The sequence below is a fragment of the Daktulosphaira vitifoliae genome, unplaced genomic scaffold, assembly GCF_025091365.1.
Source record: "Daktulosphaira vitifoliae isolate Bord-2020 unplaced genomic scaffold, ASM2509136v1 Scaffold_3, whole genome shotgun sequence".
Taxonomy (NCBI): Eukaryota; Metazoa; Arthropoda; class Insecta; order Hemiptera; family Phylloxeridae; genus Daktulosphaira; species Daktulosphaira vitifoliae.
The window spans coordinates 24,168,929-24,184,319 of NW_026099574.1; the positions used below are offsets into that span (position 1 = coordinate 24,168,929).

At 24.7% G+C, this 15,391-nt stretch overlaps 1 protein-coding gene across 1 annotated transcript in view; it reads right to left on the reverse strand.

Annotated features, from left to right (window-relative positions):
* The window catches only part of LOC126900253 (sodium-dependent serotonin transporter), a 31,472-nt gene that overhangs the window by 9,437 nt on the left and 6,644 nt on the right, over positions 1–15,391 (reverse strand). Inside the window, exons 2-3 of the mRNA XM_050675835.1 lie at positions 5,150–5,421; positions 4,680–4,814 (exon numbers count right to left, since the gene is read on the reverse strand). Of these exons, the coding sequence (XP_050531792.1) occupies positions 4,680–4,814; positions 5,150–5,417 (403 nt within the window). The 5' untranslated portion in view covers positions 5,418–5,421. The remainder of the gene's footprint in view (positions 1–4,679; positions 4,815–5,149; positions 5,422–15,391) is intronic.

Here is a 15,391-nt window from a genome sequence, read left to right on the forward strand (position 1 = left end):
AACAATTAACCAAGTCTAAATATATTTGTCAACTCTCTTGAAAATTAAATGTATGCCATAAAAACGCTTTAAAATAAAACTAAACATCTAAGAAGCATTACCATTTTTATTAATCGTAATTAATATCTTTATAAATATTTTATTCATCAATCATCACTCCATCATTAAAATTCATAAAAAATTGAAGTCGGTTAAAAGCTTTTGATAAACTCACATAATTATTCAAAAAAAGTATAATCATTTTCCGACTATTTAATTTTCTGAAACATTCTATAATGGCTACTATAAAATACCGTTGTCTAGCACAGATGTTGTTTCTAAAAAATAATAAAACTCATAGGAGTGTGAACATGGGGAGAATAGATGGCTGTCACTCGTTTGAGCTGTTGTCCACTACTTACACATATAAAACTTTGCAATGTTTTGGAACACTGTAAATTAATCATAAGACAATAGCGCTTTTGCTCGACAAACATATTTTTTCAACTTGAACACTCATTATATATAAGATTATGACAATTTGTGTTCGCCAAAATGATTTTAACAAATATAGAAATACATGAGCTTAATTTCAAATTAATTCTTGGCTCTAAACTAATGAAAATGTTCATAATTCTTTTTTAGACGATTTAGTCATTGATAAACATTAACATGATTTTTTCCTTGAACATGAAAACGAGTTATTTACTCTTGATTTTTCTATATAATTTTTTAAAAATCCTAATACAAATTGCTAATGTTGAGCTATAAATAAATTCATTCAATCGTTTCTCGTGCAGTGGTAATTTTGCACAAAAACCATTGTGTATACGCTCTATTAGAGATTTGTGAGTCCTAAATCGAAGATATCTATGACCTTTTTCATTCATTTTCTATAGTCGAAATGGAGAAAAATTATAATAATATGTTAAATATACAATATGGTGTAGTAAATTTTGTTTAAGTATGCGAATATCTAATAGCTTTCACCTATGCATTTGTACAGTGTATACATCAATTTTCAAATTCGAATCTGGGTATACGCCGTGTACCCCTCAAATCTACACTGGTTTCTTGACTAGAAGTTAATATGGAAACAATGTATCTCCGTGATAAAATTATAGGCGTTGTAAATCAACTTAGTGCCAGACTGTTGATGCAATTATTTATAATTAGCAACTCTGATCATTCAATAATAATTTTCAAAGTTTATATACATCATGAGAGGTGTTTATGAATGGAAACGTTGATTTCGAATGCTCATTAAACACACAACCAAGATATACATTGACAATTAATAATTTAATCTAATAAACTAGTACATCCAGTTTGAAAGTGTCATACCGCTTTTTAATTACATTTATTAAGTAATACTCGATTTTATCTTAAGCATCATCATAAATTATTTAATAATAAAAAACAAGACGAACATCACTACCAATTCAAAATTTAAGATATGTATTAAAACTTTGTCTTTAATTCGAATTCTATTATCTTATTTATAAAAATATACAGTCTAAAAGAAATAATTTTATTTATAAGAAATATCATTTAGAAGTAATGTTTAGCAAAAAATCACTAACAAATTATATTAAAAGGAACATATTTTAAGTATTTATAATTTTTTTTTTTGAATGATTCATTTTTTTTTAATTTATCATAATTTTAAAGCCAAAATATGTTTAAAAATATTGAATTTTTTTGTTTTCAGATACATTTATTTATTGTGAAATTTCCCCTATAGAACAGTGACAGGAATAAAAAAAACACATCATAATAAAACTAACATTTCATCCATGATGAACATCAAAGTGAGAAGTTCACCTAAAATATTCATACAATGAAATAATTAGAAAACGGTAATTTAATTGATATGTTTTAAACTAATTTGTATCAAAAATTATTGTTAGTGCGTTTGCCTTTTCGTAATGATTTTTTTTAATAAGTTATTAAATGCAACATTATTGTCAAAAGTCTTTTTGTAACAATTTAAAAATTATAATGATTATTTAATAATATGTGTTGCTTTTATGACCTAACAATACATTAAATACTTTGGAAGTATTAACGCCCAATGTTCCTTTTACATTATTAAATGTAAAACGTTTCTTGTTATGCGTTTTAATTTTCACTGATTTGTTTATTTACTTTTATCATAAATATAATTTTCTAATTCAGAGTAAATATTATAATAAATCATCGTATTTAAAATCATAAAAAAAAATGAGAAAAATTCTCGCTGTCCTCCGGTTTTTTTTTTTATAAATAATATTTAGCATTTGTTGCAATTACACGACGTTCCGAAATAATGCAAGTTCACAATTTTTTTGGTCACAATAGAATGATTGACGTGTTTATTTTATACACGTAGTCATATTGATCTGTAGTGAACTAAACCTTTCTTTGAAAAATATATGATGTACAAGTAAAAGGTGCATAGAGTTTGATCCTTTACCAAATTAAATTGAACCGTTATAAAGGGTTTTTGAGGCCATCTGAAGGGGCAACGGTAATGTCCTATATGGTAACAGATGGTAGTTGCTACTACAAATAATGTTTCATAACTAAAGTATATGATGAATTAAATATTTTTAACAAAATTCTTTAAGCGTTTTGTTGGATCTGCTGTATTACTTAATTGACTGTAGATTGTCAATATACAAATGAAAAGCACTTAAAATACTTTACTTAGTTTAATAAGTGTAATTGAAATTTGTCTGAAATAATTCAAAATATTAATTTGGTTTAGCATATATTATAGGTTTTTAAACGAATTTAATGAACTATAACTTAATTGTTCAATATCATTTTACATGATAAATGATTGTGAGATAATCGTTCTAAAAAATTTTTTTACAAAATGCTTGTTAATTTCACTTAATTAAAAATTGTTAGAACATGTTATTCTTAAAATAAAAAGTGAAAAATCGATGACATGACATATGTGATTATTTCAAATCCCTTACAATTATAGAATTTTCGTTTTTTCTTTATTGGCTAAATCATTGAATTGCCGTCGCTGGTGACACGCGTTAGCCATTCGAGAAAACTGGAAAACATCACGTACATTTTCTATAGTTTTTATAGCTTGACGATTTAACACTGACAAAAATTGTTTTGGTAATTTTCAATAACAAGAAAAAGGTTATCATTTGGTGTTTTTAAAACAAACTTATTTTTGGGAAGCTATCAACAATAACTTAAAATTCTATAGAAAATGGGTTGTTTATTTTTTTAGTTTAATTATTTCTCAAGAAGTGATCACAAAAAATATACTTAGTGACCACATTAAGTCTTCTGATATAAACATAAACAAATATTTGCTATAAAAAAAGAATAGAGGGTGTTATGTTACGGTTAAAGAACATGAGTCAATATTGACAATGCTAAATTGCTTAAGGTCATACTATGTTTCTAAATCACGCACTCAACTTTCTTCTCCATAAGTAATATATTTTCAAAATACGTTCTAAACAAATAACATCCACCCATCTTCTGATTTTTTCACTATATTCTTAGGAAAGAAAGTGAATTTTTTAATTTCCGAACGGTTTATTTAATAATTAATTAAATTCATCAAAAACTAATTATTTATTGTACTATATATTCAATTAGTACAAATACATCATTTTTCAGTAATGATGAAGTTTGGAAAACTAAGCTAAAAAAAATTGTTAACTAAAAATTATCTTAATTCACATTAAATATTTTTAATCAAATGTCATCATTTCGTGTTTTATCATAGTAGAAAAAATATTTCTTGAACTCAATACTCTGTTATAATAATATATGCATAAACATATATAAAATGTTTAAACGGATTTTATTCTTTTATTCATTTCAGTTCAAAAAAAAATGTTCGATTCTACTAAATTTAAAAATACATTTTAATAATATTTTATTCAAATATAAATCATTCTATCTCTAATGATAAATTATATTCGTAAGGATTTCCAGATTAATTTGTTTTTTTTTTGTTTACATAACATTTAAAGAACTTAAAAATATAAAAAATAAGAAATGGATGAATCAAACAATAGTTGTTAAGTAGGCATCTTAAACGAGCACATAATTTTCACAATTGGCCAACAATTTCCAGTTCTCGTTTTAAATAAGCGATAAAGTTTTATTTGTTTATTTGTTCTTCGTTTGCATTAAATGTATAATTCAAAGGCACAAATGTTTGTCATCAACTTGAGAATACCCTTAAAAAGCTATTGTGTTTCATCCTTTTTCTAAGAATTTTTTGCTCACATTTTTAATTTTCTATAGATACTCTTTTGAGCAATTGCTGTTAATTCAACAGTAACAGAAGAGTTTAAAAAAGTTTCAACCGTATTGGTTGTATTAGCAAACAAATCGTTTTCCGATTATCATAAAAGCATGGATGATCGTTTTAAGTATTTTAGTACCTCCTAAGATTTATTTTTTTNAATACAGCAAACAAATCGTTTTCCGATTATCATAAAAGCATGGATGATCGTTTTAAGTATTTTAGTACCTCCTAAGATTTATTTTTTTATTCAAAATCTTTATTAAAACCGGTCTCTTAGTTTTTCTACCTGTTAAATAGTAGAATTTCAAACAAATAGTTTCGCTATAGTGCATTTGTTTTTCCTATTCATGTATCTCGATCCCATAAGATCAAAGCATTCTTGTAATTTCAGGCATGAAGAATGCAGCAAATTATATATACATACCCTTTAGTGCTGGACAGATTTTTTTCCACACTGTAAGGCATCCACTTCGATGAAATTGTCCCAGTGCTAATTCCATATAAAATAACGGTAAACCACCAAATACCAGCATTACCACATATGGTATAAGAAACGCGCCTAAAATAAGGAATAATTTTAATTTATATCATATAAATACTCTTTAATTCGTAATTGTTAAATCAATTTCGTATTTGACATTTGTAATTTTTACAAAAATATAAGAATAATACTAAATTATTCAATTATAATGTCCTATAATTTTTATGTCATTTGTGACACATTACCATGCAAAATGAATGATATACATAGTATAATAGCAAAATTTTTCATTAATTATTTTTATATAAGATACTTAAAAAAAATAGTCAAACAAGTTAGTTTTTTTAATTATAAATGATAAAAAATTTATTTATAGCTTTGCACAGTATTTTAATTTTAAAACAAATATTTACCTCCACCATTTTGATAACAAATGTACGGAAATCTCCAAACGTTGCCTAGATCTACGGCAAATCCAACAACAGCCAGCAAAAATTCAATTTTTTTTTTCCATGTCTCACGGGGTGGCAAAGGTCTTCTTATTTTCTTACACTTTTTTGAACAACCAAATTTTACCGGAGGCCCCATCATAGCGGCTACCTCCTCGTCGCCATCGTCCAAACAGTCATCATTCCCACCACCCCCGCCTTCTATTTCGCCTTCATCCTCTCCCATAATCATGTCACTAAAAAAATTCATATATTCAAATGTAAAGAAAAAATTTAAATGGATAGATTATGTATACAGAGTCGTATTTAAAGAGGTGTACGGAGAGGTATTATCTCTCCGAATCTTTGGCGTAATTTTGTTACAACCAAAAAAATAAATTTTAAATAAGACCCTGGTTAGATAAATTCAATTTATTAATCTACAAATATATACAGAATGTTCCGCCATGATTTAGTAATTTAAATATCCTCTAGATAATCAAATTAGTAAATCACGGTGGGACACCTGTACATTAGAAATAATACTTTATTAACAAATATATTTTCAATAAACCTCTAAAATAATAAATCAGTTACAGAACAATTATCTAGTGTTTTTTTTATGACATACAAATAAATTTTTAAATAAAAAAATTTTATTTTATAATTATTCAAAAAACTTTAAGTTGAACCAAAATATGAATAGCCCTTTAATAATGCATTTTTATCCATTACAATAAAAAAAACATAGGATATAACAATAAATGCATAATCAAAATACGTCCAATAAAGTTTTTATTAAATAAATCTTATTTTTTTTATTAATTTAACCATTTTTTTTGTAAGAAGAATACTAATTTAATTAAATTAAAATATTTTTTATTTATTTTAATTAATAAATATTAAATTAATATTATGAACAAATTTTTATTTATCTATAATTTTTAACAACAAAATGTACGATCAAAGTTCCCAACAATTCAGAAAAATGATATACTTAATAATCCAAATTTTTTCTTAACGAAAAATATATAACATACTCGGAGTCATAATAGAATAAATAAATAATTGTTATTATTTATTTACTATAGTTAAATTATTGCATAAACTAAATTGTTTTAATTTCCTACGAGTTTTCCAAGAATACAACAAAACAAAACAGAGTTTCCAAAATTTTAATACATTATAAATATATTTTACATTTAATACATAAAAATGATTTGTTTTTGCTAAAAATCTTAACTTTACAGCATTTGTGTTTTCTTGGTTGTCCCACTGGAGTGACATTCCAAAAGTAACATAAACTAATGATACCTTAAGTTAATTTAATAGAATGCAATAAATTCTCAAAAATAAATAACTCAAATGCAATTTAATAAGATTAATAAATTACTATTTAAAGTGACATATGGCCGATTAAAGTTTGTTTGACCTTGATTTGAATAATTCACGTTACTGAAATAAACTGCACCGCCTGAAGTTTATTACATGGTAATTTTACATCAATAGTTGTGCGCTTAAATGCTTTATGAACGTTTGTTCGACATTCCATAAACATATACCTTAATAAACGAGACATATAAAGTGCATACAGTGCCTATCAAATCAGTTGTTTTGGGTTTATATTGTGATTTATATTAAATAAACGTCAAACATTTATCAAATATGACGCCAAACTGTTAGTAAATAATAGACAATTTTCCCTGGAAAAGAATGCAGACTCTGCTAACTACGATTAATAATTTTCTTATAAATAATTATCAAATATAAATTTCGCACAATTAAAATATGTAAATTTTCATACATAAAGAAACGAAGACTAACTGAAAAATTAAAATATATATGTATCATTACCAAATCTAAGTACGAATGTGATACCAATAAAACTTTGATAATATAATTTCAATTAACTATCAAAAATTGAAACTAAATGTTGAAATGAAAATCAATGATCTTAATATCATGACAATATTTATAATTGATTTAGTAGTAATTCAACATCATTAATTTCTAACAAAAATATAAAACTTAAATGATAAAATGCAATGAACCGCGATATATGTCAATTCCAAATACTCTAATATACTCAGCATGTCATAAACTATGAACATTAGAAACATTTTTGTCAGAAAAATATCTACAAATTTAAGATTTATAAAAATTGAGTTATAAAAGTTCACTTAAAAAATTAATTACAACTAAAAATAAGTAACTGTTTATTAAACAAATTAAAAGAAAATCATCTTCTACTAGCTAATGAACAGTCCAGACATTAATTTGGGCATTTCATGCACCGAAGATTACTATGTGCCGGTTCACTGGTTTTATAGCAATTTAGTTCCTTCAAACTAAAATTACTGATCAATTTCAGTATTGATATGGATATAGAAAATTTAATTATTTCCCCATAATTCTATATAACTGAAAATCATTTATATTCTAAAGAGACTACCTCAAATTATATATTAGAATATATTTCAACATTTTAATTAAATGAACAGTGAAAAATAATTCTTGTTTTATTTTTAATTTTTACTTGAAATAATTTTATATTTTTTTGAAAATAAGATTTGAAGAACATAATATTTTAAATAATTACAAGATGGTTATTCCTTTATAAATGTTATACATCAAAATACAGACAGTAATCAACTTTTAGTTCAGTCAATTGAACCCTTATTTTTCTGATATTACTCAAGATTATAAAAAAATGAGTTCCTCACAGGTCAAATCAAACTATATTTTTTGTCAATTTTATTACTATACATTTTTTTTTGTACGTTTTACAATACAATCATTTTAATGTAATCATTTTACAATTACAAATCATATTTTATCGATGTCACATTTGATTTATTTTCATTTATGAAATATTTTTCTTTACAGAACGACACGATTGCTTGTCAATAGTTGTCGTCATGACTGCAAATTATCCATATCTACTCTATTTTAATATATACTTCATTATTATATAAAGTAAACATAATTTTACTAATCCATATAATTTATAATAACTCATTACTATAATAACTATTATTGTTTATTAATCATAGGCAATTATTTTTAATTATATTAAATGTTTAATACGTTTGTTGTAATGAATCAAAAAACATGAAACCAAATTTCATAAAAATAATACTTAATTTATTAAATTTTAAACATTTTAATACTTTGATTCATAAGATAGTGCAATAAAGGAAATAAGAACATATATTATTTCTAAAAAAAAAAATAATGCTAATATAATATTTCACGCTACTCGTAAATATATATGGGTCGTTATAATGAAATAGTAAAGATATTATTATTTGGTTACCAAAAATAGGCTAATGTATGTATACAATAAATATATAGGTAATAGAATTACCTATCGTACTATCTTTATGTATCAGGCCCTATATTTATGAGTAATTTGATACAACGTATGCATTATAAATTCATAAGTTAGCACTTCAAGTATATATGAAACGTATTTAGAATTTTCAAGACTCAAGAAAGATAAGTTTTTTCAGTCGTTATAACATTTTATTTGCTTATCAAAAATAGTTTGGCACGCAATTTTACAAATAGAATACTTTTTTAAAAAGAGATTTAACAGAAATAAGAGAAGCAACAATTTTTAAGGTTTTAGTATAAAAATCATTACATAATTATTATGAATAAATATACATATATGAAGAGTGAATGTGTCAAACGTTCTATGTGCCAAAAAATTGAAAAATTGTTTTATTTCTGATTTATGTTCTATGAGCCAAAGGTCACAATCTTGTATGTGTTTCAAGTGTCAATTAAATTTTTTACTTGTACAAAATTGCGTTCATAGATTGTATTTGTTCTGTGAGCCATGCCCTTTGTTACCTGTACGTTCTAAGTGCCTTGGGCGAATATAATAGTTTGACGATTACAATATTATAATATAGTCCGTTATATTTCAAAATAACTAATACTGGTGTTGTTGTATTCGTTAAGTTTTCTTTTTCATTTGTTTAATTGTGTTATTATGGATACTGAAAGTATACATATTTTACGAAGTGGTAAAAAAAGAATTAGTGGAAAATCGTATGCGACCAGGAAAAGCAATAATACAATTCAGGAAAGCGTCAACTTAGTTGTTATAACTTTGGAATACATCTCGGTGACAGCAATACAGCCTTTATGTATATGTGGGATGAAAGTATTGCTTCTCGTGGAAGCTCAGAAATCGCTTCTTGTCTTTTTCAAGTTATTAACAAAAACGAAAATACGATAAATCGCAAAAAACTAATTATATGGTCAGACAACTGTGCTGGCCAAAATAAAAATAAAACGTTAGTAGTTTTGATGTTATATTTAATAAATATGAGGATATTTGATGAGATTATACAAAAAATTTTGATAAGTGGCCACTCTCTCTTGGCTTGTGATCGTGATTTCGCTATTATCGAAAAGAAATGTAGTTTTTCAAAATTTCACTCCTTCTGATTTACAAGAAATGGTTAGAGCAGCGAAGTTGATAAATCCATTTCGAGTTATTCCGATGGATGAAAACAACTTTTTTTCATTTTTCACTTTTTTTCACACAAGACATTGCTAACAATTTTTTTAACCAAGTTTCCAATGTTCGATGATTAAAGTTTCATTTTTAACTCCCAAAAAAATCTATTATAAAAAAACATTTTCAGATGAAGAACTTTGGAAAGATTTTAACGTTTTTAAAAGAAATGCTACTATAGACCAACTTAAAAATCAGACATTTATACCTATACCGAAACCCACATTGTCGTCAGAGAAGAAAAAAGATTTGTTGGCCATGATTCCTTTTTTACCTGATAAGCACAGAAACTTCTATAAAAATATAACGTCATGAATTAATTTTTTTTGCTATTTATTATGATGTTGCTATGTTCTAATTATGTTTAATCTAGATTTTTTTTTAAATTATTATTAGGTTTGTTAATTTATTTTTCAATTTGTGATACTCAAGAAAGCTACTGTTTTCTTTTCTTGTTACATTTTTATATGAAGAAAAAATTTTATTTTACGTTTTGAGATTTACTGACAATGTCATGTTAGTTTAAGAGTATTTTTTATTTAAGTTTGTACATTTATTTTTCAATTTGTGATACTCAAAAAAAGTGTTGATTTTTTTACATATTTTATAAAAATATATATGAAGTCTTAATAAAATAAAGAATGATTTTCTGTTATCTATAATAAAATATTGGTACTTGGAACGATAATATTATCACATTATTTGAAACTTGGAACTTTAATATTATAATACTTGGCACTTGGAACTGTCATTAGCAAATGTTTAATTTATACTAATATGAAATGACAAAATAAAATAATAGAAATTTACGAGGCTATTAATATAGTGTAAATATAGCATAACATATATTTTTATACAAAATTATAAGAAAATTTTTAATTTGTGATGTTTTTTGTGTTTTCTGAACAAATATTTTTTTGGCACATAGAACGTTTGACACATTCACTCTTCATATATATATATATACTCAAGTGCAGTATGTGTTTAGCGTTGATAATGGTAACATTGTTTCCGAAATACGTATCCGCGACTTTTCATTAATTTTTTTGTGGCTTTGAGTTTAATATTTTTTAGTTTTTTAAATTAATAATATTTTTAATATAGTTTTAATTTTACTTAATACAGTTATTATTATGACTGTATTTTCACTTTTATATTCATAGAAAACGTTATTTGAAAAAGATAACGTTCTAGACGTAATAATAAATGGAATAGCAGTTACTCCAAACGTGGTTGTAGGTAAATTTTTTTTAACTCTGGTCCAAAAAATGATAACAAACTACCAAGTATCTGCATTGATTAGAATCTAGTTGATTACAAAATTCGATAGAGTATACTCTATGAAAAATTTTTTGATAAATCTTATCTTTAATTTGTTTCTTTTTTTATAATTTAGTAGTTACAATAGGTAATTTATTTGTTTTTGTTAATTTGTTATTTGCGTGCTCTAAATAATAGTAATTAAAATATGACTAAAAAAAGGCAGGAATTGTTTTTAATTTTAAATAAAATAAATTTTACATTGTTTATAATATATATTTATTTTAAAAATTTTTTAACTTATTTGTTATTAGTATTTAGGTATAAATTATTTTTTCTTAATAGCTTAACAGTTGAAAAATTAAATCAGCTTATGTTCACATCATTATTTTATTAGCTTCGATGCGAAGCTGAGAAGGTAATGGTTTTACTATGATGTGTTTTTTTATTTTTTTTTTTTGTGTCTGTTACCACTTTTTCTCAGTCTCACCGAACCGATTTCTTTCAATGATACGTCAAAAGATCACAAATCGTATCTAGTCGAAGACATTATCCTCAAAAATTGAAAAAATTACCCTCGTTCCCCGTCAATGGGGGAAACCTCCCAAAAAATTACAAATTTAAAAATCGCTAATTTTTTCAATTTTTTTACTTAAAATTGCTATAACTTTTTTATATAGATGCATGATGTCGTTACTTTTCATTTGATATATTTTTTTTATAAATCTGATCCTTTACCTGCCCACGGAAAGGATTTAAAATGACAACTTTTTCACAAAAAATTAACTTTTTCCACTTAAATTTTTAAAATGTCCCGGAAAGTCTGACACTTTTATCTATATCTTAAATTAAAGCTAATGTAATGTACTTTGTTATTTAAAAAAATTTCGGACTTTATTTTGTCTTCACGGAGAAAATGGCAACCAAATGCTATTTTTGTGTGAAAATTCTCGATTTATTTTTTTACATTTTTAACTTTATAATGCTATAACTTATTGAAAAATGTATAGATCAACACAATTTTTTTATGAGAAATAATATTTTTTAATAATCCCTTTTTCATTCGACATACTTTATCTTTATCAGGATATTAATAAAGAACTAGCAGATCATGTAGCTTTTGGAGTAATCAACCAATTTTTTAAAATTAAACACTATCTAAAGATTGGCATCAAAGCGTTTTTTTTTATAGTGATTTTAATCACTGTCAGATATCATTATACTTGATCCAACTATGCCACGTCACCACTGTGCTGCGATCCCCTGTGCTGGGTTTTTTGTACTTAAAACTGCCATAACTTATTGAAATGTTAACAAATCAAAGTATATTTTTATATTGAAACCTTAGGTATTTTTCTTTTATTTGATAGAATTATTTTATAATTTTAATCCTTTAATCGTCCACCGGGGAGTAAGTAAAATAGTATTAAAAATAGCAATTTTTTCACAATATTCAATTTTTTCAACTTAAATTTTGAAAATGTTCCGGAAATAGTACGTTCTTTAAACACATGTCAAATTAAAGCTTATGTTACATATTATAAATTAAAAAAAAAAATCTTGATCATGTAACTTTTGGAATTATCCACCAATTTTTTAAAAATAAACTCAAATTTTGAACTTGTAAGATTCATAGAATGGGATACTGTCTAAGGATGAGTAGAGAGAGCCCCCCACCAGCTTTTCATGGGAAACAAATTATGGAAAATGATACAAGGGCCCAAAATTGTTGGCCCCTCCAATAAATATTTTCTGGCTACGTGCCTGCTTATGATCCACATAACATATTATACTTTTTTTATTGAATTTTTTAAATATGTTTTATATTATTATTTGCAATTACAAAAAAATTTTGAAAATTAATTTTTTTACTAAAATATTTTTTAAGATTTGGAGTTTAAAAGAAAAATTTTGATACCAAAAACTGTTATTTTAATTGAGTAATTACGATTATACAGCATTTTGAAGTTTGGCAAATTTCTATGGTATTTAATATTAGTCCATATTATATAAAGAACGGAAGTAAACATTGTCTTTTTACGTTATTTACTGGTAACAGTACGCGATATTTTTGCGATACATAACAATAACATTAAAACACATTTTTTACAGAAAGAAGGATCATAAGCTACACGAATTATCACTAAGATCTGTTCCACTCTGTACATATTTGATCTTTGTGTACATATGCAGAATATCTATAGAAGACATAAAGAAGAGATTCTAAAATATTTGAATTAATTAAATTTTAAATGTTGAAAATTGTTTACAAAAATAAAATATGTTTTTCAATTTTACACTATTGTTTCAATAATAAAAAATTAAAATTTATACTCACATAAGAGTTTTGACGAATCTCATTTTTGAATCAGTATAACATATGTATTTCGAAATAAAAACTGGAAAGAGCGTTCTAATAATGAGATTTTATGAAATTCACACAAAAAAAATTTTGTTTGTTTCCCGTTAATGAGAGGAATTCCCAAAAAAATTACAATTTTTAAGAACAAAATTTCAAATTTTTTTATTTTATAATTTTCGAAAAATTAATGAATCAAAATGATTTTTTTATAAATACTAGTAAATATGTTACTTTTATTTGATATATTTATTTTCAATAAACTGATTCTCTATCTATTTATGGGGTTTCTGAATAGCATTTATAATATTATTTATGTCTTTCCGGAACTAAAATGTTACAGAAAGATTCCGAGCTTTATACATATATTTAACTAAAGCTTATGTTACATAATATGAGTAAAAAAAAATTTGTCCCAACTTCATATTTTCTTTATGTAAATGGCTCCCAATATTAAATAAATATATTATTGTAGTGTATAAAATCATTATAATTTTCTATTTTAATTATTTATGTTTACAAGCTATTTTAATTTATTCTAAGAAAAATATGTGGTGTATTTTAGCTTCGATGGGACACTGAAAAGGTATTCATTTTACCATGATTTGTGTTTTTTTTTTATGTATCTATAGCCACTTCTTTCAACTCTCACTGTGCCGATTTTTTTCAACAATACGGCAACAGATCACAAATCTGTATTTAGTTGAAGATATTGACTTCGAAAATTGAAAATTTTTCCCCTGTTCCCTGTAAATAATGGAAATCTCCAAAAAAATTACAATTTCTAAAATCAGTAAATTTTGACATTTTTTATTTTAAAACTACTATAACTTCTCAAAAATGAACAAATTAAAATAATATTTTTATATAGAAACTTTAGGTATTTTTCTTTCACTTCATATACATTTTTTGATATCCTAACAATTTATCAGCCTACAGTAGCGGATTCAAAATAGCAACTTTTTCAACTTAACTTCTGAAAATGTTCCAGAAATACTGTGTCCTTTAAACATAAGTAAAATTAAAGTTTATGTTATGTACTATAAATTAAAAAAAAAAAATTTCCGGCAACTTATCTTCTATATACAAATGGCAGCAGTTGTTAAAAATATGCTATTTTTGTATTAATTTGTCAAATTGTAAATTTGTCACGACAATTTATCATATATGTGTAAATGGCTTCCGTAATTGAACAAAAAATATAATTTTCTTATGATATTAATTTTAATCACTGACAGATATCATCTAAATATATATTTTTTATTGTATTTGATTAAACATTTATACAAAAATTATATAAGTCATTCAAGTATTTTTATTATTATTTTATTTTATATTAAATAACATGAAAATGTGCTTTTTTTTAAGGGAGAGTAAATATTTTATATTATGAACTTAATCTAATTGTTATAATGATAACATATTTTTATTATACAGCTATCAATTATTTTTTTGGTAATACAAATAATAGATATAAAAATATATCACAACTCTTGAGAATATTAAGAAATAAATTCACTCATCAGAGATAAACAGACCCATTGTGTTACTGTGCTTTAGTTCACTAGATAATTAGTACGTACAACTTCAAAGTGGTCGAAAAACGGGCAACTGGCTGAGTATTGAGGAGAAAATGACACAGCCACACATATTAACAATTAAATTTTTTTTCATTATTTTAATATTTGATCTATTTGTAAAAAATGTATTTTTGTTTCATATTGTACAACGAATAGTTACACAAACATATTTATATTTAATCCATAGATGGATAATTGGTAAAATGCTATAAGGGTAGGAAGTATATATTAATGTTTAATTAAATTTAGTTAGACAGAGAGGCTTACATTATTATAACTACCAAAAATTTAGGGATTTATAATATTAGGACTCCCCAATGTTCGACCTAATATTTAAATTTATCTAAAATAATTGAATTTGTTAGAAAACAAAAATCATATGCTGGCACCGGGAAACAAAACGATACGGGCCGACTTTTTTCTAACACATTAGGTTAAATACCTCTAAGTCCGTTCTTGAAAATCGTAGTCAATAAATTTGATTGATAGTTTACTTA